Here is a 27,858-nt window from a genome sequence, read left to right on the forward strand (position 1 = left end):
ATTTGGATATTTAATACATGAACATGTCATTTTAATTCTTTTTAACAAGATGATTTATGCATAAGAATTTACACTGCTGAAAATATGATGGAAAGCTGATCAGTGTTACCAGGCCCTGTCGGTACTTTACAGAAATAAGAAGGTGTATCAAGGGTATACTCATGAGTTCCTGTCATGGCTCAGTGATTAACAAATCTGACTAGCATCCATGAGGACACAGGTTCGATCCCTGGCCTCGCTCAGTGGGTTAAGGATCCAGCATTGCCATGAGCTGTGGTGTAGGTTGAAGACGTGACTCGGATCCTACATTGCTGGGGCTGTGGTGTAGGCCGGCAGCAACAGCTCCAATTCAACTCCTAGCCTGGGAACCTCCATATGCCGTCAGCACGGCCCTAAAAAAGCCAAAAAAAAAAAAAAAAAAAAAAAAAAAAAAAGGGTATGCTCATCGCGATAAATTATGTTAACAAAAAACAGCTTCTATGAAATATTTTTCAGATGCAGTGTATCAATTAATTAAATGAGCTGGAAAGTAGCGTTTGACACATTCTGGTTTCTATTCATTAATGCCAAGGTTTGTGTTTTTACATTCTCAAGCTGCTTGCATAAAGCACAAACTGATGGCAAAAGCACTTCTAACAGGAGTTCCCGTCGTGGCGCAGTGGTTAACGAATCTGACTAGGAACCATGAGGTTGAGGGTTCGGTCCCAGTGGGTTAACGATCCAGCGTTGCCGTGAGCTGTGGTGTAGGTTGCAGACACAGCTCGGATCCCGCGTTGCTGTGGCTCTGGCGTCGGCTGGCGGCTACAGCTCCGATTCGACCCCTAGCCTGGGAACCTCCATATGTCTCGGGAGCAGCCCAAGAAATGGCAAAAAAAAAAAAAAAAAAAAAAAAAGCACACCTAACATGAAACAACTCAAGTACCCATCTTGAGCGTTTCCACATTTTAAAACAATTCTGAAATTTAAGCATTGAAAAAATGGATCAGTGGAGTTCTCGTCATGGCTCAGTGGTAATAAACCCAAGTAGTAACCACGAGGACGCGGGTTCGGTCCCTGGTCTCACTCAGTGGGTTAAGGATTAAAGGAGCTGTGGTGTAGGTTGCAGACGCAGCCTGGATCTGGCGTTGCTGTAGCTGAGTCGTAGGCCAGAGGCTACAGCCCCAGTTCAAGCCCTAGCCTGGGAACCTCCATATGCCACAGGTGTGGCCCTAAAAAGACAAAAAAGAAAAAATGGATCAAATTGAAAAGACGCACTTCAAAGTGTTTGAAGAATTCCACAGGAAGCCTGTGTGTGCAGAAAGCAGGAGCCTTTAAGCTCTGTGACCACTTCATATTTGAAGAGTAGGAAGAGGTTAATGTTCCCCCTTCCCACAAAGGCCTCTCCTCACAATTACTTCAATCTCAGCGTCACTTGTACCTGGAAGAATCTGAAGGGTTTAGAATACAACATAACCGCTTTCCCTGCAAATAATCTTTCTTCTCACTCAAAGGACACTAAAGTGGGGAAGGCTGCCCCCCACCCCCGAGCAGGATGCCCTTCTGACCAGGACACGGCCCTGAGTGAGGAGGAGACGGGGATCAGTGACGGCAAGAAGTGGAGACAGCTCATGGGCCCTCTTGGGCAGTGCTTTCGTCGGAAGATTAATTCTCACAGACAAAGGAAGCCTTCTATCCTCAGCCTCAGGAAATAAAAAAGCAGCCACCCGTGACTCACAGAGTACTTGCTGGCACAGGTCTGAGAGCAACCTGCCACATGCCAGGAAGACCACTGGCTTTCATGCGGAGATAGGGAAGGAACGGAAGAGTGAGGAGGGGATGGGGGGGTAGTGGATGCAGGCACACTAACGGGAGGTAAGAAAATGACCAGCCTCAGGAACCATCAGTGCACTGGGAGATAACCAAGACATGCGTCAAGTGGCCAGTCCGCATGACATCCCACGCGCCATGCGAAAGCTCAGAATTTCAGAGTGATGTTTTAGGCTTGCTCAGCTGTACCTTGAAACCATAGAGGCAGTATCAACAGAGTCCTGCAAATGGCCTTTCCACATGCGTTTGCGGAATGAATGACGATCCGTACTGCTGATAGATACCACTTACTGAGCGTTTACTATATCCCAGGCACTGTAAGGAGCTTACCATACATCATTTTATTTTGTCCTCTCAACCCTGAGGCGGGCCTATTATCAACCCTATCTTACGAAGGAGGAAACTGGGTATTAGAAAGTTTCGCCATAACTGGTTCCAAGTCACAGAGCTTTTTTTTTTTTTTGGCTGCCCTGAGGCATATGGAGTTCCCAGGTCAGGGATCAGATCTGAGCTGCAGTTGCAACCTAAGCAGCATCTGTGGCAACGCCAAATCTGTAACCCACTATGCCAGGCTGGGAATCAAACCCATGTCCCACTGCTCCCAAGACACCACCGATCCCGTTTTGCAATGGCAGGAACTCCCACGGAACTATAAAATAGAGAAACCTAGGAATTTCCTGGTGGCTCAACAGATTAAGGATCTGGTATTGTCACTGCAGTGGTTCAGGGTAACTGCTGTGGCTTGGGTCCAGTCCCTGGCCTGGGAACTTCCACATGCAGCCAAAATAAATGCTCCCGTTGTGGCTTGTCAGGTTAGGAATCCAGCTAGTATCCATGAGGATGTGGGTTCAAACCCCAGCCTCGTGGGTTAAGGATCTGGCGTTGGCTGTGAGCTGTGGTGTAGGTCATAGACACGGCTCAGATCCCGAGTTGCTGTGGCTGTGGTACAGGCTGGCAGCTGCAGCTCTGATTCAGCACACCTAGCTGGAAAATTCCATGTGCCTCAAGTGTGGCCCTAAAAAGCAAAGAAAAAAAAAAAAGAAGAAATATAATAACAAATTAAGGATGACTGTGCTTGAGAATATGGAAGTGGCCTTGTAAAAATCTAAACTAATTCTTTGTGGTTGATTTTTATTTTGTCCTTAGGGTGCAGCCCTAAAAAGACACACACACACACACAAAGTAGGCAACTCCTCATGGCTTCTCAAGTGCCATAATTTAATCGTAATTAACAATTATGACAATTATTCACTGCTGTAATAAAATTTCTTTCACGGTTACTAAGTGTATAACACCCACCATCAATGCATAAATACCAATGAGCCTGCATTCTTTTTTTTTTTTTTCTTTTTTCCTTTTTGGCTTTTAAGGGCTGCACCTGCAGCATATGGAGGTTCCCAGGCTGAATCAGAGCTGCAACTGTCGGCCTACACCACAACCATAGCAGCACGGGATCCGAGCCACATCTGTGACCTACACCACAGCTCATGGCAACACCAGATCCTTAACCCAATGAGTGAGGCCAGGGATCAAATCCAAATCCTCACGGATACTAGTTGGGTTTGTTACTGCTGAGCCACAATGGGGATTCCTGCGCCTACATTCTTATACTTGGCACCACACCATAGAAAATGTCAATACTATGAAGACTGAGGAAAACATGAATGTACTTCACTCACATCTAGTTGTCGGAGTGAATGCAATCATCTTTTTTTATTTGGCCGCACCCACAGCAGGGGGCAATTCCAGAGCCAGGGACGACGGAACCTGCACCACAGCAGCGATCCAAGCCACAGCAGTGATACTACCACATCTCCAACCCACTGAACTACCAGGTAACTCTTATTTTACCTTTTTTAAGTTCACAGTAAATGATCATATTACGCAAAGGTAGTAGGATTTGGATGGCACAGCTGTCCTTGAGCACCTGATTCAGGAAACCAGAGAATGAGTGCCAGGCCAAACCAGTTGCCCCCCAACTTGGCAGAAGTAGTCCCCTTACCCAACTTCCGCCATAAGATTCTGATTCAGTGCTACGTGGCTTAAGCAACATGGCTCCAGCCCGGCCCTGGTCCCATCCGCCTCCTCACTTGTTTCCTAGTAAACGAGGCATTTCCTGGCAACTGTACCGAGGATAGGAACTAATTATTCATTTGCATGTAGCTTAGAAGCTGTTGAGGCTGTTATGTGCACACAGTTGTGGCTAGGAAATCAGTTTACAGCTATATTTACTGTACTTACATTTTTACAAGTTTTATTCATCATGGAAAATTCCAAGTTGTTTATCTAACAAATTTTTGACGTTAAGCCAGTGCATAATCACTGGATGCTCAAAGAAATAAAAACAATGTAAACAAGACGTGCATGATAATATAAGCTTGTTTGAATGCTGTTCTTTAAATCATTAGATCCGAGACTTCATTACTCTTAAGCCTGAAGTCATGGTTTATGGGGGGGGCTCTGAGATGCTGGAAATATGCAAAATTATCTGCGTGCCCAGACTGAGGTTTATCAGATTGCCCTAAAATCCTAGGTCCATTGCTTGGAAGATTGGTCGGGACTTAGAAGCTGAAAACATTCAATGCACCAATAAGAGGAGACCATTACTTCCTTTTTCTTCATACTTAAGTGTATCATTTAAAATAAATAAGTATAGGAGTTCCCATCGTGGCGCAGTGGTTAACGAATCCGACTAGGAACCATGAGGTTGTGGGTTCGGTCCCTGCCCTTGCTCAGTGGGTTAAGGATCCAGCGTTGCTGTGAGCTGTGGTGTAGGTTGCAGATGCGGTTCGGATCCCGTGCTGCTGTGGCTCTGGCGTAGGCCGGCGGCTACAGCTCCGATTCGACCCCTAGCCCGGGAACCTCCATGTGCCGTGGTCACGGTCCTAAAAAGACAAAAGACAAAAAGAAAATGAAAAAGAGAAAAAATAGCCTAGGAGTAAAGAAAGCTGCGAGGAAGAGGAGAGCTGGATAAGAGAGAGACAGATGAGCTGAAGGGTAACCTGGAGACAGGGTAATCTGGGAAGGGCAGCTGGACAGAGATCTGAACGAAGTGGAATACTGGGGCCAGGAAAACGATAGGCAGAGGGAAGAGCCAAGGAGGCCAGAAGGTGACAATATGCTAGAGGAACTTCGAGGAAGGAGGGACAGCCGGAGGGGAGTAAGGAGGGCCTGGGGGCTCTCGGGGGCGGGGTTCAGGAGGGTCATGGTAAGGACTCTGAAGGTCACTCTAAACAGGATGGGAAGCCACCACTGAGAGCCGGGAAATGATGTGAAGCTGATCGATGTCCTTAAGGGATGTTGCGGAAAGAGCGTGGAGGGGCAGGCATGGACCAGGGAGACTTAGGGAGCTATTTCACCAGTTTATCAAGAGAGGACAGTGGCTTGGACCAGAATGGTAATGGAGAGGGAGGCATAAAAAAGAGGTCAGATTTTGGAGCTCCCGTCGTGGCTCAGTGGTTAACGAATCTGACTAGGAACCATGAGGTTGCTGGTTCAATCCCTGGTCTCGCTCAGTAGGTTAACGATCCGGTGTTGACTTGAGCTGTGCTGTAGGTCGCAGTTGAGGCTCAGATTCCCCATTGTTGCGGCTGTGGTGTAGGCCAGCGGCTACAGCTCTGATTAGACCCCTAGCCTGGGAACCTCCATATACGGCCCTAAAAAGGCAAAAAAAAAAAAAAAAAAAAAAAAAGAGGTCAGATTTTGAAAAAATTTTTTTCGTGTGTGTGTGTGTGTGTGTGTGTCTTTTTTGGAAAAGCTGCACTTGTGGCATATGGAAGTTCCCAGGCTAGAGGTCAAGTTGGAGCTGTAGCTGCTGGCCTACACCACAACCACAGCAACGCCAGATTTGATCCTCATCTTCAACCTATACCTCAACTCAAGTCAGGTTCGATCCCTGGGCTCAATGGATGAGTTAAGGATCTGGCATTGCTGAAAGCTTAGGCATAGGCCACAGATGTGGCTGGGATTTGGTGTTGCCATGGCTGTGTTTGTGGTATAGGCCACACCTGCAGCTCTGATTCGACCCCTAGCCCAGGAACTTCCATATGCCACAGGTGCAGCCATAAAAAGAAAAAGGAAAAAAAATGAAGAAACTGAGCCTTAGAAAAGAAACTTTCCCAGGGTCACAGAGATTGTTAAGGGGGAAGCTGAAGACAAGCCATGTATCTAGAGCTCTCTAATTTCAATGGCCACAGTTTAGAAGTCTTCCCTGCTGTGCTATATTACACTTCTTTTTATGATAACGTATCATTTCCACATGAGTTTACAGAACTGTCTGTCTCAACTGGGTTCGCATCAGCAATCCTTTTTGGAGTCATAAGTAAGCTGTCCTTGGCATGCAGTACTCTACAATGCATGTTCTTGTTGGACTGAAATGCATTGCTGTCAAGGAAAGAGGGTGATTCAGTATAGCACTCTTTTTTTAAGTTGAAATTGAGCACTTGGGTTTAAAATTTGTCAGCCCTGCATCAATCAAGACTTTTGGGAGTTCCCATTGTGGCTCAGCGGAAACGAATCTGACTAGCATCCATGAGCACGAAGGTTCGATCCCCAGCCTAGCTCAGTGGGTTAAGGATCCAACATTGCCATGAGCTGTGGTGTAGGTTGCAGACCCGGCTCAGATCCTGCACTACTGTGGCACCATGGCGTAGGCCAGTGGCTACAGCTCTAATTCACCCCCTAGCCTGGGAACCTCCATATGTGGCCCTAAAAAGACCAAAAAGAAGTAGAAATAGCATGTGAAAAACAGTCACATGTTTATTTAACTCTCTGGGGAAGAAAGAATTTTATGTCATCAAATGACCACTGAAGATAGATTAAAAATGTGAAAAAAAAATGACAATGGAAAATTTAAGCAGGAGAACTTATATATCTTTACAGATAGCTCTGAAGCCAAACAGCACTACACCAATCGCCTCAACTTTCTCAAGCTGTGGAAATTTAGGATCTTCAATTTTCTTATTATGTTTTTCTCAGAATTAACTAATGTGGGCAAAGTTTTTTTGGAGAAAATATTAAACTATACATTATCATTTCAAGAATGATACTTTTCCAGCTAAAAGTTTTAAATGGCATGCCTACCTTTTCATCCTTATGATACTGGGGCCTAGAGATACTGGCGGTAGTGATCACTGCACTGTAGACTGGAATGTCATTAGCATCATGTCAGCATATGTGACTCTATACACTCTTCATGATCTGATTATTTATTAACCCAGATCCCACTGTTAGAGCCAAACAGGGAAGCAAAAGTCACCTGAAATTCAATGTTGTTAGTAATCAAAAAAGCTGGTTTAAGCCGGAAGTCATCAAGAATTATATGGGAAATTTTTTCTAAAAAACTATATGGATATGGGGATGGGGAATAAATTAGAAGTTTGAGATTAATAGATACATTCTATACAAAGTAAAGAAGATCTACTGTACAGCACAGGGAACTATATTTAATATCTTGTAAAACCTACAATGGAAAAGAATCTGAACAAAGAATAGAGATATAGATATATCCATAACGGAATCACTTTGCTGTACACCTGAAACCAACACAACACGAAATCCACTGTATTTCAATTCAAAATAAATAAAAATAGGAGTTCCCTTTGTGGCTAAGAGGAAATGAATCCGACTAGTATCCATGAGGTTTCGGGTCTGATCCTGGCCTCACCCCATGGGTTAAGGATCTGGCCTTGCTGTGGCTGTGGTGTAGGCCAGCAGCTGTAGCTCCAATTCGATCCCTAGCCCGGGAACATCTGTGTGCCACAAGTGTAGCCCTAAAGAAACCACACCAAACCAAACCAACCAAACAAATAGATAAATAAAAAGTCATTTGGATATGTAGACACCACAAACATACATGTACATGCATTCATTTGCCTACGTGTTGATGGAGGCCGAGGCTGCCATATGAGGACCAGTCCACTGTGTGTTTTCCTGGCATAGGAACCACATCTACTCTGAATTATCTCTCTGTGAGTTTTGGTGTCGTTAAAGTGCAGGAAAACCTTAAAGATACTTTTGAAGCAATCTGAGTGCAGAATCCTTCTAGTTTTTTTAAATCGGTTTTTCAAATCCCTACATTTGTCATTACTACTACCAAACAGACTGTAATTCTTGACCACTTGTCTCCTGGGAATTTTTCCAAAGCATTCTCTTAGAAATTACAATTGTTTTTTCCATTCATGGACCAACAGTTAATGTATATTGAGTTAAATCACTCAATTACAGTAGAGAAAATACAACTGTAAACAAATCTGAGAACCAACACAACTGATATTTGATAAGCAGACAAAGAAGCAGGTGAGACATGATCGGGAACAGCCCAGTATGCAGCCACCGCCACTGGAGGAGGTGTCTAGGGACCATCAGCTTCCATCAGTGTATTTTTCAGAGAATGAGAGTATCAGTTAACACAGCAAGCGGAGTAAGTCGAGGCTGGTTAAGAAAGCTTCTGTTACATTCACAAACTGATCCCTTAAAAATTAGCTACCAGAGTTCCCATCGTGGCTCAGTGGTTAATGAATCCAACTAGGAATCATGAGGTTTCAGGTTCAATCCCTGACCTTGCTCAGTAGGTTAAGGATCCAGCGTTGCCGTGAGCTGTGGTGTAGGTCGCAGACGTGGCTCGGATCTGGTGTTGCTGTGGCTGTGGGGTAGACCGGGGGCTACAGCTCTGACTGGACCCCTAGCCTGGGAACCTCCATCTGCCACAGGAGCAGCCCAAGAAATGGCAAAAAAGACAAAAAAAAAAAAAAAAAAATTTAGCTCTCAACCAAATGTCCTTTCCTACTTAACACTAAAATCTGTCCAGACTGAGGTGAACGGGTCTGTCTTTTTTTTTTTTTTTCTATATTCCCTCACTTTTTAGTTTTATTGAAGTATAGATGATTTACAATGTGCTAATTTATGCTGTACACCACAAAGTGATTCAGTTATAAATATACACTCATCCATTCTTTTTAAGATTCCTTTCCCACATAGGTTAGCTCAGAATACTGAGTGGAGTTCCCTGTGCCACACAGCAGGTCCTCATCGACCGTCCATTCCACACATAACCGGACGGGTCTCTTGATTCTCCTAACAGCAAATGCTCACAGGGAACATTCCTGACCAGGATGTTAATGAGTTCTAAGTGAGTTCCCATGTTAATTCACCAGGGAAGTGCTATTATTAACCCACAGAGAAGCAGAGCAAAGTCAAGTAACTTGTCCAAATGCCCACCGCCGGGTCACGTGGCGGAGCTGTACTCGAACTAAAGGTGTTTGCTCCAAAGTTGTTCCCTTAAGCTACTCACTCCGTTCCCTCTCGGTATGATTATCAAACGTTATAAATATTCAGCGAGTCAAACTGACTATAAAGTGAGGGTGCAAATCTTGTAAAACATGGAGAATCTCCTGAGGTCCATAGACGTGGTCTCAGAGAACAGCTGGAATCACAACCACGGTTAACGAACAGTCGACACTGGCAGAATCAGTTAACAGTTGAAGAGAGGTTGAGACGATTAATAAAACAGGCCTACCTGCTGTAAGTTATCTTAGCATTCACACAATATTTACTAAGCACCTAGTCTGGCACTGCCATTCATGCTGGGGATGCAGCAGGGAACCCTAATCTCTGCCCTTCTGGAACTTGTATTTTGTGTCAGTGACAGACAATAAGCAAGATCAAATCCTTACACACAGGTTAGGAATGGTCATCGGGAAAACTGAGGTCATAAAACATTTCTGCAAAAATGAGTCTCTTCTCTCTCTTCAAAAGACAAATGTGGAATCAAGAACTGTACATCCAGGGAATTCTCTGCTGGCCTAGCAGGCAGAGGCTCCTGCATTCTCACTGCTGTGGCTCTGGTTGCTGCTGTGTGGCTTAGGTTCGATCTCTGGCCCAGGAACTTCCACATACTTCATGTGTGGCAAAAAAGAAAAACAAACAAACAAATGAACAACAACCACAAAAAAAAAACAACCCCAAGAGAGAACCTGAAATAAACATTGCAACTCTCATTAAAAAAGAACTTTAAGAGTTCTCATCATGGCGAAGAGGAAACGAATCCAACTAGGAACCATGAAGTTGCAGGTTCGATCCCTGGCCTGGCTCAGTGGGTTAAGGATCCAGTGATGCCGTGAGCTGTGGTATAGGTTGCAGAGGCAGCTTGGATCCTGCATTGCTGTGGCTATGGTGTAGGCTGGCGGCTACAGCTCCGATTGGACCCCTAGCCTGGGAACCTCCACATGCTGTAGGTGTGGTCCTAAAAAGCAAAAAACAAAACAAAACAAAAAACCCTTTATATCCAGTAATCATAAAACTGTATTAGAAAAAGTTTGTCTTCCTCTCTTAAAAAAAACAGCACCTGAATCATTTTAAGATTTTTGTTCCTGGAGTTCCCTTCGTGCTCAGTGGTTAACGAATGTGACTAGGGACGGTGAAGTTGTGGGTTCGATCTCTGGCCTTACTCAGTGGGTTAAGGATCCGGTGTTGCCGTGTGCTGTGGTGTAGGTTGCAGACGAGGCTCAGATCCTCGTCTGTGGCTCTGGCGTTGGCCGGTGGCTACAGCTCTGATTCGACCCCTAGCCTGGGAACCTCCGTGTGCTGTGGGAGCAGCCCAAGAAATGGCAAAAAAAGACAAAAAAAAAATTTTTTTTGTTCATGATAGGAATTCTGTCTTTTCATTTTGTTTCATTCATTATTAACAAGTGTTCATTATAAGGGATTTTGTTCATTATATGCACTAGTCATAGTTGTGATTATAAATAAAATTGTGTGATTGCTAAGTAAATGAAAGAGAAAATAATTTCCCTAATTTTTCTTTAATTTTATTTGTCTTTTTTTTTTTTTTTTTTTTTTTTCTAGGACTACACCCACGGCATATGGAGGTTCCCAGGCTAGGGGTCCAGTCAGAGCTGTAACTGTGGCCTACACCACAGCCACAGCAACACGGGATCTGGGCTGCATCTGTGACATACACCACAGCTTATGGCAACAGCAGATCCTTAACCCACTGAGTGAGGCCAGGGATGGAACCTGCATCCTCATGGATACTAGTCGGGTTTGTTAACCACTGAGCCATGATGGGAACTCCTAATTTCCCTAATTTTTAGATTCATCTTTGGAGTTAAAGACCCAAACTCTTTTCGTTCACTATGCCATTTTGGCCCCCCCTTTTAAGGTGACTTAATTCTAGGTGACCCAGTTTTCTGACATCAGTCACTGAGCAGGGTGTGAGGTCATGAGGAGGGACAGTGGGAATGGCCAAAGACCACAATCCATCCAACAAGCAGTACTTGCACAAAAAGTGAGACTACTCTAAGGAAAGGCAATGGGGATGCAGAATTGGCAAAACTTTACAATGAAAGGGCCACAGAATATTCTGGAAGCATGATACACAAGCCAAAGAAGAAGATATAAAAAGAGAATGGAGGCGTTCCCATCGTGGCTCAGTGGAACCGAATCTGACTAGCACCCATGAAGATGCAGGTTCGATCCCTGGCCTCACTCAGTGGGTTAAGGATCTGGTGTTGCCGTGAGCTGAGGTGTAGGTCGCAGAGGCTGCGCAGATCTGGCATTGCTGTGGCTGTGGCGTAGGCCGGCAGCTGTAGCTCTGATTCAACCCCTAGCCTGGGAACTTCCATAGGCCTCAGGTGCGAGCCTAAAAAACAAAAAGAGAGGTAATATTTGAACAAAGGAGGAGGGAAGGGAGAAAGCCTGGTGATATCTGGAGGAAGAGCATTCTGGCTGAGGATTAGCCAGTGCAAAGGCCAGGATGAGTATTCAAGTTCCCTGGAAGCACAGTAGGTTAAGGATCTGGCGTTGTCACTGCAGTTGCTCGAGATCCTTGGCCCAGGGACTTCCACATGCCCGGAATGAAGCAAAACAAACAAACAAAACCAGGAAGGATGCCAAGGAGTCCTGGAGCGAGATGGGGGAGAAGGCTTCAGAGCAGAGGTGAGTAAGGTTGGAACAGGTCTGGGCCAAAGGGATAAATACAAATGGGGAGTTAATCCCATCTCTGCTAGGAGTCTCGTTCTCATCTACATCTTGCCCCTGCCTGGGCCTCAGTGGCTTAGTCTTCTAGGAGGGCAGAGGCATCCAGTTCTCCAGACAGCCTTCAGGCCCCAGGCACTCTTGGGCAGGCAATCACGTGTGTGTTGGTTTGTTGTTTGTAGGCTGAAGACCCAATCTCATGCCCTTTTCTCCTGTAATTCTGCCTTTTCCCAAAAGCTTCCTTTCCTTGCTAAGTTTAAAACCTCTTCCTTGGAATGTCTGTGACTTAAGCATCTATCTCACAAGTGGTTGGTCCTGTCAGCTTATTTGCCCCACTTCTGAATGTCTTTTATTTCAAATTCACCCCGGAGGGGTGGGTAACATTAATCACAACTGCATCAGGTGCCTCTACAGAGACTCAAACGTTGCCTCTGCCCCGTCAGGCTAATGCATATCAAATATGATTCATCCCTGGTCTTCAGATCGGCAACAAACAGTTGTTTTCTCAATAAAAAAGTACTACAGGAAGAGAACTCTTTCTTTTTACACCACTTTAAGAGAAGAGAGACGGTGGCACTTGAGACCAAGATGAGCCATGACAAACCAAGTCTAGGTTTCTGCAGGGGCCCCCAGCCTGAAGGGAAAGCCTCCTCGATGCACGGGACGCCACCATCTTGTGGGGGCAAAACCACCGCCACTACCACAGATTTGCTTCTGTGCACTATTCACATTGTCCCATTTCTTGCATTCTTAGCCCCTCTTGCTTCACCTTGGTCTCCCCTTCTTCACCTACAAAAAGACCATAGAGCATTGCTCACCAGGCAGGATGGGGGCAGGATGAAGAGGCCCTACTATCTCTATAATCTGCACAATCCCTACAGTCATTAAGCAATAACCTTGGGTGTCAACCAACTTTACTATCCCCTCACCAACCAGTACAGATCCAGAGGGGTCATAGTCACTTGGAGAAGGATGAACTGTTCTCATGTTTAAGGAATGTCTTTGCCATGGGCAAGGCACAGAGCTGGGAGCAACACGAAGAGGATCTGGACACGTCTCCTGGGCACAGATAAAGCCACTCTCGAGAAAGATGGAGCCCAAAGTTCCGGAAAAGTAGAAATTGTACAATGGCAACACAAGAGATGTCCCTAACTGTCCACAATCCAAACCCGAGGGATCTTGGGCAGCTCTGTTCAAAGGAGTTTAAGCTCCATCCCAGAGACCTAAAGGCAGTATGGTGGTGTTGGTGGCATGGGATGAATCTGGGTGTGAGTTCTGCTTCCACAATTTCCTAGCTGTGACATCAGTGTCACACTGGTGATATTTCAACATCTGCTGAAATTTAGTTTCCTTGCAAGAAAAATGAGCCAGACACCCGCTTCACGAGGATGTTGGGAAGCAGAAGTGAAATAAGTGAGCTGCTTTAGCACACACCTGGATCTGCCTCCAATAAGTGACATCCAGCAGGACCCATCCTTGTTTCAATATTGTCAAAGAAGCTTCTCATTCTCAGTCCCACTCAGTCCGAAAGTTCTCCTGCCTATCCTGAAGCCCTCCTGATGCCACTCTGCTCATTGTTCAGGGCAAAAATCACTGTTCGGCTCCCACCTTCTGCCTCCCCATACATCCCCGGGCTGCCAGGAGCACCCTCTTCTGGTTGTCAGGGCTCCATCTTTCCGTAAGACATCCCGGCGGGGTCTGGACCCCTTCCCTCTGCATCAGCAGCACTGCTCCGCGGTGGTGCCCCTGCCGGGTCCCGCGTCCGGCCTCCCACCCGGCCCCTCACCTGATGTAGGGGAGGAAGGGGTTGACATGCCCCGAGAGCACGGCGACCACGTAGGAGATGATGAAGGCGGCGGACGACCAGGTCACCAGGAGGAAGGGGACGAAGGCCATTCCCCTGAGGAAGCACAGCATCGCGCCGCCGGGAGGGCGCTGCGCTCTGCGCGGCCGGGTCGCGGGGCCCGTGCACGTGCCGGCCGGCCAGGCGGCGGCCACGGCGCGGGCAGTCAAGGGGCGGCCGGCGGGGAAGCTCCGCGACGCCGGGGCAGGCCCGGCCCCGGAGGGAGGGGAAGCGCGGAGAGCAGAGCAGGCGGCGGGCGGCTAGGCGGAGGCTCGGGGGTGGGTGGGGCGCGGGCGGTCTGGGCTTGTTGCGAAACCGGTGAAGTCACAAAGCGGCGGCCCGGCCGACTTACAGGCGCGCGGCGACCTCGCGGACGCGACGCCGGGGCTGCGGAGCTGGGCTCCTTTCGCTTTTGCTTCGGCCTCCGGGCGGGGGGCGCGGCGGGGATGCCCGCACTGACAGCCCTATCCCGCCCGGCCGCCCAGGCTCTTGCGCAACTCCGGAGAAGCGAAGCAACTCCTCCCAGCCCCTCCTTCCCTCGGGGTTTCCGGGGTACCGGGCCTCGAACCCCGACGGCTTCCTCTCCGCGGTCCCGCCGCCTGGGTGTCGCGGGGGAGAGCGTGACCACTGCGAGGTGACATCCACCCCATCCCGCCGCGCTGCGGCTGCAGCTGCTGCTCCGGCTGCTGGGGTCCGGGCGGAAGTGTTCGGCGACGTTGGCCAGGCCACGGGGCACGGAGGTGGCACCCACCTGGAGGGGTCCGCCTGAAAACCAAGAGTGTAGAGGCGGATGGCTGCGGGGGCGGGGTTGGGGCTGGGGCGGGGGCGGGACTGAGCTCTGGATGAGCCTGGACGGCCCCAGTGCTGCCCGCAGTTCTGCTTTTCCCCCAGAGCTGACTTTTCTTTCCTAGAAATTAGGTTTCCCTTTCTCTCATGGATCAGGGTGAACTCAGGCTGGAAGCCGTGACCTAAGATACATTTCAAACCCTGCAAAAGGGATTCGTGTTCTGGAGGTGCTTGCAAGCACGGTGATTTTGAGGTATAGTTTAGAGATCCTGAGCCGAAGATACGTAATCCAGGGTTCATTTCAGTTAAACAAACATTTCTTGGAGTTCCCGTTGTGGCTCAGCGCTAAGAACCAAAGTATCCATGAGGATGTGGTTTCCATTCCTGGCCTCTCTCCAGGGGTTAAGGATCCCACATTGCCCTGAGCTGTGGTGTAGGTCTGAGATGAAGCTCCGATCTGGTGTTGCTGTGGCTGTGGTGTGGACAGATGGTTGTGGTGTAGGCAGGCAGCTGCAGCTCAGATTGAATCCCTAGCCTGGGAACTTTCATATGCGCCCCCGCCCCGGGGAGGGGGGCTAAAAAGCAAAAAATTTTTAAAAAGAAAATCACATGGACATTTCTTGGGTGTCACACACTGCTAAGCGACAGGATACAAAGATTAAATTGTTTCAGGGGGTCTAAAAGGCTGATATATCAAAATGAATTATACTGTATGGAATATTACATAAATGAGAAGTTTTTTAGTTTTTATTTTTGTTTGTTTTTTTGTCTTTTTAGGGCTGCACTCGCAGCACATGGAGGTGCCCAGGCTAGGGGGTCCAATCGGAGCTGTAGCCACCGGCCTACGCCACAGCCACAGCAACGACTGGAACGGAGCTGCCTCTGAGACCTACACCACAGCTCACAGCAACTCGGGATCCTTAACCCACTGAGCAAGGCCAGGAATCAAACCTGCAACCTCATGGTTCACTGGTCAGATTCGTTTCCACTGCGCCACGATGGGAACTCCGACTTCCTTCCTCTCTCTCTTCTCTCTTCTCTCTCTCTCCCCCCCCTTCCCCTCCCCCAAATAGAGATATGGAGAGAAGTTCCTGTGGTGGCTCAGTGGAAACCAATCTGACAAGTATCCATGAGGACGCAGGTTTGATCCCTGGCTTCACTCAGTGGGTTAAGAATGCGGCATTACCATGAGCTGTGGTGTAGTTAACAGATGCGGCTCAGATCTGGCATTGCTGTGGCTGTGGTATAGGCCAGTGGCTACAGCTCCAATTGGACCCCTAGCCTTGGAACCTCCATATACCGCGGGTGTGGCACTAAAAAGACAGACAAAAAAAAAGTTTAAAAAAATAGAAATAGGCATACAGCTGAGATGCATGGGCCAGTGCTTGGATGAAGAATCAGGGAACTTTTGGAGTTAGCGTCGTGGTGCAGCGAAAACGAATCTGACTAAGAACCATGAGGTTTTGGGTTTGATCCCCAGCCTTGCTTAGTGGGTTAAGGATCTGACGTTGCTGTGAGCTGTGGTGTAGGTCGCAGAAGAAGCTTAGGTCCCACATTGCTGTGGCTGTGGCGTAGGTCGGCGGCTACAGCTCAATTGGACCCCTAGCCTAGGTATCTCCATGTGCTGCCAGTACGGCCTTCAAAAGACAAAAAGCCAAAAAAAAAATCTGGGAACTTCTCCTGACAGATGACATTTTTTAAAGTGATTAATTTTAAGCAAAGAAGGGTAGGTAAGATGAACACTCCAGTCCAAGGAACCTGCAGGAGGAGTTCCCATCCCGGCGCAGAGGTTAACGAATCTGACTAGGAGCCATGAGAGTGTAGGTTCGATCCTTGGTCTCGCTCAGTGGGTTAAGGATCTGGCGTTGCTGTGAGCTATGGGTCACAGAATGTGGCTCAGATCCTGCGTTGCTGTGGCTCTGGCATAGGCCGGGGCCTACAGCTCCAATTAGACCCCTAGCCCAGGAACCTCCATGTGCTGATGGGAAGCAGCTCTAGAAAAAGGCCAAAAAAAAAAAAAAAGGGAAATAGCAGGAGGAAATGCAAAGACAGTGAGTTGCCTGTTCTTCTGGAACTAGAAAAATTAGAAAAATACTCGTGTAAGGCTGGGAATGGGGAAGTGGGCACATCACCTAAGCCCTGCTGAGAACGTTGTTTGGTCTGATAGTAAGGCGAGTGGGAAGATGGACAGACTTGTATTTCAGGAGGTCACTGTGGGTGTGGGAGAGTGACCACCATATCCAATAAAGCAGAAACTTTTAATTAAGCTTTTTAAAAAAAATCACAAAAGCTTGCCATGCGTAGTGATCCACTGTCCTCTCTACCTAGCTTTCTGTGTTTTGAAAACAAGCTCTTTCTCTCTGTCTGCCTTCCCTTTCCCCATTGCCTCCCATTTCCCCTTTCCTACTCTACAACTGATCTGATTTAAAAAACCCTCCCTGAGGCAGAGGAATTATGACATCAATGGAATTCACCTGATTATTTTATCTCTGGTGCTTATGTAATTCCCTTAAGCAATCTAATTGGCTAATCACGTTTACAAGGGTTGTCTGACTATAAAGGCAGTTAAGAATGGTATGTTTACGGCAGTTCCCGTTGTGGCTTAGCCGTTAACAAACCTGACTAGTATTCATGAGGACATAGGTTCGAACCCTGGCACTGCTCAGTGGGTGCCACTGTGGTGTAGGCTCGGATGCCAAGTTGCTGCACCTGGGGAGTGTAGCTCTGATTCAGCCCCTAGCCTGGGAACCTCCATATGCCAGCGTGCGAGCCCTAAAAAGATAACAATTAAAAAAAAAAAAAAAAAACAAATCCGGCTAGGAACGATGAGGTTTCAGGTTTAGCTCCCTGGCCTTGCAATGAGCTGGCATAGGTCTCCAGTTAGACCCCCTGGGAACCTCTAAATTGTGTTTAAAATGGGATTCATGGATATATTGAAAATAGGTACAAAGGAGCCTGTTGTGGCTCAGGTAACAAACCTGACTAGGATCCATGAGGACACAGGTTCTTGGGTTAAGGATCTAGAGTTGATTTGAGCTGTGATGTAGGCTGGCAGCTATAGCTCTGATTTGACCTCTAGTCTGGGAACTTCCATATGCTGTGGGCACAGCCCTAAAAAAGACAAAAATGAAATGAATAAATAAGGTACAAAAGTGTAACTATGTAATACACATACTCATGGTGTCAAGCAGCCCTGAGGGGCACAGCTCTGCTTTCACTTCAAAAAAAAAAAGCTTTTGATTCTGTTGATATTGTGACACATAAAGTTGTAAAGTTTGTATAGTAAGAAATGCAAAAGTCATTAAAAAAAAATCCTACTGGTGCAGGAAAACCAGAATATGTCACCCCTAAATATGCCTCTTTGACATGTTGTTTGAGCTGAAAGCAATTAAGAAGCAGCAAAAGCAGGAAGAGTACTCTCTACCCTCTTCCTTTCTATCTAAAGGCAGAACATAAATTTCCTTTACTGGAGAGGGTTCTAGGCTTTTGGCCCAGAGAGGACACCAGAGGAATTCACAAACAAACCTGGGAACCTCCCCCCACCCCCTGCTGCCCCATGTATTATATTCCCATAGTTTCCTGCCCTTGGACTAAAAACATTTCCCTTTGCCTGTCATTTCTCTACACATGTGTTGTTTCTTTAAGATGCACATACACCCAAGTTCTAGCCACCCCACTGAGTTATCTCTGAGCTTCTCCCACATATATCTGAGAGTGACATATTGATAAACTTCTGCTTATTTTTCCCTTAATCTACTTTTTTGTTAACAGAGATCCAAGCTGAGGACCTAGAAGAGTAAGTAAAAGAAAAAAAAAAAGAACACTGTAAATCAACTATAATTTTAAAAATTGAAAAAAAAGAGAAAGAGTTCCTGTGGTGACTCAGTGGAAACGAATCTGACTAGTATCCATGAGGATGCAGGTTTGATCCCTGGCCTCGCTCAGTGGGTTAAGGATGCAGCATTACCATGAGCTGTGGTGTAGGTCACAGACGAAGGTCGGATCTAGCATTGCTGTGGCTGTGGCACAGGCCAGGGGCCGCAGCTCCAGTTGGACTCCTAGCCCGGAAACCTCCATATGCTGTGGGTGTGGTCCTAAAAAGAAAAAAATGTAAAAAAGAGAGAGAGAAAAAAAAAATTTCTTTCCCTGCACTGGGTACCTTTAAGATACATATGAAATGTTGTGCTTCTCCACTTGAATTGATTCCTGACTTTCTGTCAAAGAAAGTCACTCTGTGTCAAGGAAGGGTCTCTTGGGACTATCCTTTTGAGAATGAAATCATTCTTCCTTGATGACCATCGTTTATTGAAAGGCAAGTTTCCTTTTTTTTTTTTTTTTTTTTTTTTTGTCTTTTTAGGGCCACACCCATGGCATATGGAGGGTCCCAGGCTAGGGGTCGAATTGGAGCTACAGCTGCCGGCCTACACCACAGTCACAGCAACGTGGGATCTGAGCCGAGTCTGCGACCTACACCACAGCTCATGGCAACGCCGGATCGTTAACCCACTGAGCGAGGCCAGGAATCAAACTTCATGGATGCTAGTTGGGTTCATTACCACTGAGCCATGACAAACAGGATGTTCTTTTGATGTAATTAATCCTCACACCAAAGCTCAGTTATCATCCTTTTTTTAATGGATGAGGAAACAGAAACTCAAGGTCGTACAGCTGAGGAACAGAGGTACAGAATTTGAATCTGGTTCTACCTGATTCAAAAGCCTGTAACCCTGTTTTTGGCTTTGGTTTTTGGCTGAGTCTGTGGCATGTGGAAGTTCCTGGGCCAGGGATCCAACATGCGCCACAGCAGTGACAATGCCTTAACCACTAGGCCACCAGGGAACTCACCCTAACTGTTGTGAGGAACTATTCCTCAAACTCCAGAATTACGGAAGAAAACTCCCTAAAATATATGTAGTTATTTTGCTTCCAATCTGTGTGCTGGAGTTCCCGTCGTGGCGCAGTGGTTAACGAATCCGACTAGGAACCATGAGGTTGCGGGTTCGGTCCCTGCCCTTGCTCAGTGGGTTAACGATCCGGCGTTGCCGTGAGCTGTGGTGTAGGTTGCAGACGCGGCTCGGATCCCGCGTTGCTGTGGCTCTGGTGTAGACCAGTGGCTACAGCTCCGATTCAACCCCTAGCCTGGGAACCTCCATATGCCGCGGGAGCGGCCCAAGAAATAGCAACAACAACAACAACAAAAAAAGACAAAAAAAAAAACAAAAAACCAATCTGTGTGCTGAATTTTCATCATATATCACCCCCATGTCTGTATTCTTTTTTGTTTTGTTTTGTTTTTGTATTTGGCCACACTGGAGGAATATGGAAGTTCCTGGCCCAGGCATATTGACCTCAAGCCCCAGCTTCAACCGATGCCACAGCTGTGGCTATGCTGGACCCTTAACCCACGGTGCCTTGGTTGGAGTTCCCATGTCTGTATTCTTAATGTTATCTGCCACAGTTTCTTTTTTTTCTTTTTTTCTTTTTAGGGCTGAACCCTCGGCATATGGAGGTTCCCAGGCTAGGGGTTGAATCAGAGTTACAGCTGCCGGCCTACGCCACAGCCACAGCAACATCAGATCCAAGCCACATCTGTGACCTACACCACAGCTCACGGCAATGCCAGATCCTTAACCCACTGAGTGAGGCTAGGGATCGAACCCGCAACCTCATGGTTCCTAGTCAGATTCATTTCCAGTGCGCCACAGTGGGAACTCCTGTTTGCTACCACAGTTGCTGTGCAACACTGCTCCTGATTTTTAACTTATATTTCATTTTAAAGCTATTGATCCATTATTTCATTGTTGTGATAGAGGTCAATAGTTACCTAGTGCAACATCCATTTTCCCTTCCTCCTTAGTAATTGAGCCCCAATTTAGAGTTGACACATTCTGTCCTATACAAAAGGATCAGATTTCTCAGCTTCCCTTATCACATAGAGTGGCCATGTGTCACTTCTGACCTTCGACATATAATAAGAATCCTTATGTACGTAAGAAGATTGCTTAAGGGAAGATGACTTTCGACATGATGGGATGGCTGGCCTCCAGCAGCCGTCTTGGACTATGTAGTCACCGACTTTGAGAAGAGAGGCCATCAACCAGAATAGTGGAACAAAAGGTGGGTGCCTCGTCCCTGTTGATGTCATGGCGTTGCTGGGCCAGGCCCTGTATTGCTTAGCTCTGAGCTTCCTTTATGTCAAAAAGAAACTTCCCTATTACTTAAGCACTCTTATTTGGGGAGTTTTTTCTTAAATGTAGCCACAACTAATATAGTTGATCCTTGAGCAATGTAGAAAATCTACACATAATTTTATTTTTTAATTTAGGGCTGCCCTTGCAGCATATGGAAGTTCCTAGCCTAGGGAGAGAATCGAAGCTGCAGCTGCTGGCCTACACCACAGCACTAAGTAAGGCCAAGGATTGAACTCATGTCCTCTTGGATTCTAATCAGGTTCATTACTGCTGAGCATGACAGGAAGTCTGTGCATCCCTTTTGTGTATCTGGATTTGCACAGCATAGGCTGTACTTGCTTAAGAGCCTTGCTTATTTCTTCTAGCAGGTCATGATAATTTCACAAACTCAAACTGCAGTCTTTTTGTTCCCATCTTTTTTTTTTTTTTTTTTTTCCTTTTTTGGCCTTGCCTGAGGCAAGTGGTGGTTCTCCGGCCAGGGCTGGAACCCGTGCCACAGCAGCAACCAGAGCTGCTGAAGTGACAACAGCAGACCCCTTAACCCACTGAGCCCCAAGAGAACTCCTTTTTGTTCTCAAAGTGTGTTTTTACATGCCTAGAGTTCCCACTTTAATGCACCATGTTATCTCAGACTGATTATTAGACACTGTACTTGAAACTTTATTTTTAGGGAGTTTCCATTGTGGCGCAGTGGCAAGGCCAACTTTTATCCGTGAGGACGTGGGTTCCATCCCTGGCCTCGCTCAATGGGTTAAAAAAAAACAAGAAGAAAAAAATTTTTAAGTTATTATTATTATTATTATTGCTTTTTTTAGGGCTGCCCGCAGCATGTGGAGGTTCCCAGGCTAGGGCTCAAATCGGAGCTGTAGCTGTGGGCCTACATCACAGCCACAGCAACGCCACATCCAAGCTGTGTCTTCGACCTACACCACAGCTCATGGCAATGCTGGATCCTTAACTCACTGAATGAGGTCAGAAATTGAACCTGCATCGTCATGAATACTAGTCGGATTCCTTTCCGCTGAGCCACAGCAGGAACTCCCTGTTGAGTTTTTCTTGAGGTTTTCTTTGCCTCCCAGATAACTTCAGGCCGGACCTGTGGTGTGTATCTGTGCTGGTTATTGCTTATTCACCCTTACTTCACTTCCATGACCCTGACCTTCAAGGCCCAAATCCCCTGCCCCTGCTTAGCCAGTAGCTGCAGGCCACCTGTCCGTGGTCCTCCCTCACTAGCAGATACCCCTGACCAAAAACAGCCCCAGAGCTAGGCTCATTCCTCTGGATTTCTATTCTTTTTGGAGATCTTGGCCCAATAACTCCCCATTCTTGGAGTAAATTTTTAATATGTTTTTGGAGTTCCCCAGTGGCCTAGAGGTTAAGGATCCAGTGTCATCACTGCTGTGGGATGGGTTTGATCCCTGGCCCTGGAACTTACCCCATGTCTTAGGCAAGGCTAAAAAAGAAAAAAAAAAAAAAAAAGATTTTTTTTTGTATTTCCCCAGATTTTTCAGTTGTTTTATTTTAATTCCCATGTCCGACATTAATAGAAGCAAAATTGGGTTATTGCATCAGGTCCATTTCTTTTATGCACACTTTTTTTTTTTTTTTTTTGGCCAGGCCCACAGTATGCAGAGGGTTTTGTTTTGTTTTTTGTTTTTTGTTTTTTTTTTTTTGGCCTTTTAGAGCTGCACCTGAGGCATGTGGAGGTTTCCAGGCTAGGGGTCAAACTGGAGCTACAACTGCTGCCTACGTCACAGCCACAGCAACGCCAGATCCGAGCCGCGTCTACGACCTATACCACAGTTCACAGCAACGCCAGGAACAAGGCCTCACTGAGCAAGGCCAGGGACTGAACCTGTGTCTTCATGGATGTAAGTCAGACTCATTACCGCTGAGCCACAACAGGAACTCCCAGTATGCAGAAGTTGCGCCAGGGATTGAATCTGCCCCACAGCTGTAACCAGAGCCACAGCAGTGGTAAGGCTGAATCCTCAACCTACTAAGCTAAACCACAAGAGAAGTCTAGGGTCCATTCCTTTTTCTTTTCTTTTTTTTTTTTTTTTTTTGGCTTTTTTGTCTTTTCCAGGGCTGAACCCGGGACATATGGAGGTTCCCAGGCTAGGGGTCTGATTGGAGCTGTAGCCACAGGCCTACACCACAGCCACAGCAACGCCAGATTCGAGCCGCATCTGCGAACTACACCACAGCTCAGGGCAAACTCTGGATCCCCAACCCACTGAGCAAGGCCAGGGATTGAACCAGCAACCTCATGGTTCCTAGTCAGATTTGTTAACCACTGAGCCACGACGGGAACTCCAAGGGTCCATTCCTTTTAGTAGGATAACTTGTCTCAAGAGTTCCTGTTGTGGCTCAACAAACTTAAAGATCCGTGAGGACGTGGGGTCTATCCGTGGCCCCCGCTCAGTGGGTTAAGGATCCGGTGTTGCTATGAGCTGTGTAGGCTGGCAGCGGCAGCTGCAATTCGACCCCTAGCCCTGGCACTTTCACAGGCTGCAGATACGGCCCTAGAAAAAATTAATTAATTAATTAATTAATTAAAATTCACAGTTCAAGAGTTCCTGCTGTCAATTCTAGCCCAGCGCAGCGGGTTAAAGGATCCATTGTTGCTGAAGCTCGGTGTAGGCCACAACTGAGGCTTGGATCTGATATCTAACCCAAGAACTCCATAGGCCGTGGGGTGGCCAAAAGAGAAAAAAAAAATTCACATTTAAGCAGCTCAATCATTTGTCATTTGAATCGCCAGATAAGAGAATACAAAATTTAGCACTGGTAATTCCATTTCCCTCACCATTCTTTAGTTATTCTCTATATTTTTATTCAGAGGCAGGAAAATATCTCCATTATTTCTGTCTTGTAAAAGCTGCAGCATTCCCTCTCGGTGAATGTAGACTGAACTTGTAACTTCTGAAGACCAGGGAAAGGGAAATAAGGTATACTTACAGAGAGAAATCTGGCAGACACCACCGTAACCAGACGACCGAAGTTGACATTACCAGTAACGTACCGATATTCTATATATTAAGATAATATTTCAATATGATGTGATGAGAAAGTATTTCACCTCTGTGGTATTTTCCCCAAAGCCCATACTCCCATGTGAGAAAACATGCCAAACCCAAATTGAAGGCTATTCTATTTTTTGTTCTTTCTTTTTTTTTTCAAGGGCTTCACCTGTGGCATATGGACGTTGCCAGGCCAGGGGTCGAAGAATCAGAGCTGCAGCTGCCAGCCTACGCCACAGCCACAGCAGCTCAGGATCTGAGCCGCATCTGCATCCTATGCCACAGCTTGTGGCAAAGCCGGATCCTAAGTCACTGAGTGAGGCCAAAGATTGAGCCCCTGTCCTCTCGTACACTATGTTGGGTTCTTAACCTGCCGAGCCACAGTGGGAACTCTGACGGCCATTCTATAAAATACCTGATTAGTACTTTCAAAATTGTCAAGGTTATGAAAAATAAGGAAAGAATGAGAAACTGTTACAGACTAGCGGGGACAAAGGAAATATGATATCTAAATGTAATATGGCATAGCATATTGAATTCTGGAACAGAAAAAGTAAAAACTTGTAAAATCTCAATAAAGCTTATAGCTCAGTTAATGGTAATGTGCCAATATTAATTTTTTGGTTTGACAAACGTACCATGGTTACATAAGATGTTAATATTGGGGGAAACTGAGTCAAAGATGTATGGGAATGCTCTAGGCTATCTTAGCAACTCTGCTATAAATCTAAAATTAATCCAGGAGTTCCCTTGTGGCTCAGCAGGTTAGGGATCTGGCATTGTCACTGTAGTGAGTGGCTCGGGTGGCTGCTTTGGCAATAGTTTGATCCCTGGCCTAGGAATTTCTACATATCATAGGCACAGCCAAAAAAATAATATACAATTAGTCCAAAATATATTTTTTTTTGTCTTTTTGCCTTTTCTGGGACTGCTCCCGCAGCATATGGAGGTTCCCAGGCTAGGGGTCCAATCCGAGCTGTAGCCGCCGGCCGACGCCAGAACCACAGCAACGCAGGACCCAAGCCGTGTCTGAGACCTACACCACAGCTCACGGCAACACAGGATCCTTAACCCACTGAGCAAGGCCAGGGATCGAACCTTCAACCTCATGGTTCCTAGTTGGATTTGTTAACCACTGAGCTGCGACGGGAACTCCAGTCCAAAATATTTTTTATTTATTTTTTAAATTTTATTGGCATGTAGTTGACTTACAATGTTGTATTGGTTTCAGGAGTACAGCAAAGTGAATTAGTCATACATATACATATGTGTTCTTTTTTCCCAATATAGGTTATTACAGACTATGAAGTAGATTTTCCTGTGCCAAAAATATTTTTTAAAATTGCAGTAATGTATTTACCAAAACTCAGTAAGATCTCAGAAAGCCTCATACTTCATTCGTCACCTTTTGACAGCTGTATTACTTTTCTCAACTGTGCCGTAAAAGTATAAAGCATACATTATGCCTAGATGTTCACCTAACACGAAAGACTCTTGCTGCTTTCCCCTTGTCTAGGTTTTGCTGGGAAGCTGTTTCCCAGGCAGGGACTTCATTTCCTCCTGGCAGGATCAGGACAGTTCTTGCCAATGGCAGCTGTGAGTCACTTCCCAGCGTGGGTAGTGAAAAAGTGGGTATGCCTTCTTCTTTGGATGTCACTGCCAATAATGACCTTGAAGACCACTTGTCATGGTAAAGGCTGGCAACCTGGGCTCCTGAACAGCTTTGCGAAGCAAGCCCTCTACCTAACCCCAAACCCCAGCCATTAAGAAACACTGGTTTGGGTTTTTACATAAATAAGACAATAAAGCCTTTGAGATTTCTGGGTTTCTCTGCAACTGTGGCTCACATTTACCTAACTTGACTCTCTCACCTTGTCTAATGCACCTGAACTGGGTTGACTTTTCATGGTATTTCTAGATTCCCAGAGGTCAGGCAGAGGTTAACAAACATGGCTGTGAACAACAAAGGCAGGAGAGATAAAATGAATTAAAGATGATTGCAACTCAGCACATGTTTTAAATCAAATCAAAATAGTATATTTCTCAGTGAATGGCAGGGCCGTAGGGATCATTCCAGCCAAGAGGATGGCACCATCCTTCTCCTTCCAAGTGTCCTCTGAAACGAGTCAAGTTTATGTGAGTGACTGTGGTAACCACTGCCCTGGAAAAAAGGGCTCACGTAATGAGGGGTGCCACCTCTTTAAAAAGCGCCATGTGTACGTTATACTCGCCCCTTTATATTTCAGAACAAATTTAAAATATGTTCTCAAAGGAGTTCCCATTGTGGCACACTGGTTAAGGAATCCGACTAGGAACCATGAGGTTGTGGGTTCGATCCCTGGCCTCGCTCAGTGAGTTAAGGATCCAGTGTTGCTGTGAGCTGTGGTGTAGGTTGCAGATGCGGCTCGAATCTGGCGTTGCTGTGGCTGTGGTATAGGCTGGTGGCTACAGCTCTGATTCGACCCCTAGCCTGAGAACCTCCATATGTCGCGGGAGTGGACCTAGAAGAGGCAAAAAGACACACGCACACACACACAAAAAAACAAATAAAATATGTTCGTAAAGAGTTCCCTTGTGGCTCAGTGGATTAAAGATCTGGCATTTTTACTGCAGTGGCTTGGGCTGCTGCTGTGGTGTGAGTTCGATCCCTGCCCCCTCCCCAGGAAATTCTGCATGCTATAGGCATGGCCAAAAAATAAAAATAAAAATAAAATAAAATATGCTCTTAGGGGTAGGGCTGAGATAGAATCTCTTCTCTATATCCCTACTTCTGGCAAAAGGACATTGTCGTAATGGATCAGACTTGAGGTGGTGTTCACCATGTGAATGGCCCGTGCTGTGTGTGTGTGTGTGTGTGTGTGTGTGTGTGTGTGTACGTGCACTCGCGCACACTGTGAATGGATTCTGGGCCCTGTTCCCAGGTATGGAGAGAAGTCACTTCTGTATATAAAGGCAGGAAACTGTCACACAGTGAGCCAAATTTTTTTCTGGTGCCCAAGCTATACTCAGTTGTACAAAATTAACCTTTAAACATAAATTGTTTGTTTTCTTTTTGATTGTTCACCTGGGTAACTTTTTTTTTTTTTTTTTTTTGTCTTTTTGCCTTTTCTAGTGCCGCTCCCGCAGCATTTGGAGGTTCCCAGGCTAGGGGTCTAATCAGAGCTGTTGCTGTCAGCCTACACCACAGCCACAGCAACGCCAGATCTGAGCCGCATCTGTGACCTACACCTACAGCTCACGGCAGCACTGCATCCTTAACTCACTGAGCAAGGCCAGGGATCGAACCCACAACCTCATGATTCCTAGTCGGATTCGTTATCCACTGCGCCACGATGGGAACTCCAGCCTGCTAACTTTCTCCAGGGTATCCTCCTACAATGCCTAGGAAAGGTATTCCTTCTGCTTTGTTCACTTTCTTTTTTTTTTTGTCTTTTTTTTTTTTTTGTCTTTTTGTCTTTTGTTGTTGTTGTTGCTGTTTCTTGGGCCGCTCCCGCGGCATATGGAGATTCCCAGGCTAGGGGTTGAATCGGAGCTGTAACCACTGGCCTACACCAGAGCCACAGCAACGCGGGATCCGAGCCGCGTCTGCAACCTACACCACAGCTCACGGCAACGCCGGATCGTTAACCCACTGAGCAAGGGCAGGGACCGAACCCGCAACCTCATGGTTCCTAGTCGGATTCGTTAACCACTGCGCCACGACGGGAACTCCTGCTTTGTTCACTTTCGAATTTGTTCTATTCCCAGGCTCAGAGCAGTCCTTTACAGAGGCGCTTAGTAAGTCCTTGCTGGATGTATTCACCTCAGCAGTGACCTTCTTTAGGACGTCTTCCCTCTGCCACCCCTCTGCATCCCGAAGCGTCCTGGGCTCCTTCGGCTATCTACTTCACAAGGTAACTTGGCCTACCCACTAGACTTGAAACTCTTCATGAGCAGGAACTGAACCTCCTATATTTGTATCTCCAGTGGGCTGTTTTGTGCTATCTCAGCCTCTCAATAGCCAGTGTGGTTGGACCAGTCTTTGTGGTTATTGTGACTGCAAGACTCCCTTCGGCAATAACCATCAGGAAATCTTGAAAAGATAAGGAGCTGTTACTTCACAAGACCTGGAAATCACATAGCACCGCTGGGGGCCACACAGTGAGGTCGAAGGGGAAGAGGGAGGGAGAGAGAACGAGCACGGCCTGGGTTCTCCTTTTACCGGGTGAAATAAGAGACTGTGCTTTATTTTGGA

The 27,858-nt window shown here is 46.5% G+C and overlaps 2 protein-coding genes across 12 annotated transcripts in view; one reads left to right on the plus strand and one right to left on the minus strand.

Moving 5' to 3' along the window:
• DRAM1 (DNA damage regulated autophagy modulator 1) overlaps positions 1 to 13,859 on the minus strand; it is a 33,003-nt gene extending 19,144 nt beyond the window's left edge. The window contains exon 1 of the mRNA NM_001190286.1: positions 13,568 to 13,859. Within this exon, the coding sequence (NP_001177215.1) occupies positions 13,568 to 13,698 (131 nt within the window). The 5' untranslated portion in view covers positions 13,699 to 13,859. The remainder of the gene's footprint in view (positions 1 to 13,567) is intronic.
• Positions 1 to 27,858, plus strand: part of GNPTAB (N-acetylglucosamine-1-phosphate transferase alpha and beta subunits) — a 196,180-nt gene that overhangs the window by 47,082 nt on the left and 121,240 nt on the right. For 6 of the 11 annotated variants that reach the window (XM_021092665.1, XM_021092666.1, XM_021092667.1 and 3 more), the window contains 3 exons: positions 3,540 to 3,641; positions 11,620 to 11,742; positions 27,372 to 27,517. In XM_021092665.1, coding sequence (XP_020948324.1) covers positions 11,652 to 11,742; positions 27,372 to 27,517 — 237 coding nt within the window. In that variant the 5' untranslated portion in view covers positions 3,540 to 3,641; positions 11,620 to 11,651. Of the gene's footprint in view, positions 1 to 3,340; positions 3,642 to 11,619; positions 11,743 to 26,896; positions 27,015 to 27,371; positions 27,518 to 27,858 lie in introns of those variants that run through there. The other 5 variants (XM_021092664.1, XM_021092662.1, XM_021092676.1 and 2 more) reach the window with 5 other exon arrangements.

The sequence above is a fragment of the Sus scrofa genome, chromosome 5 (genome assembly GCF_000003025.6).
Source record: "Sus scrofa isolate TJ Tabasco breed Duroc chromosome 5, Sscrofa11.1, whole genome shotgun sequence".
NCBI lineage: Eukaryota > Metazoa > Chordata > Mammalia > Artiodactyla > Suidae > Sus > Sus scrofa.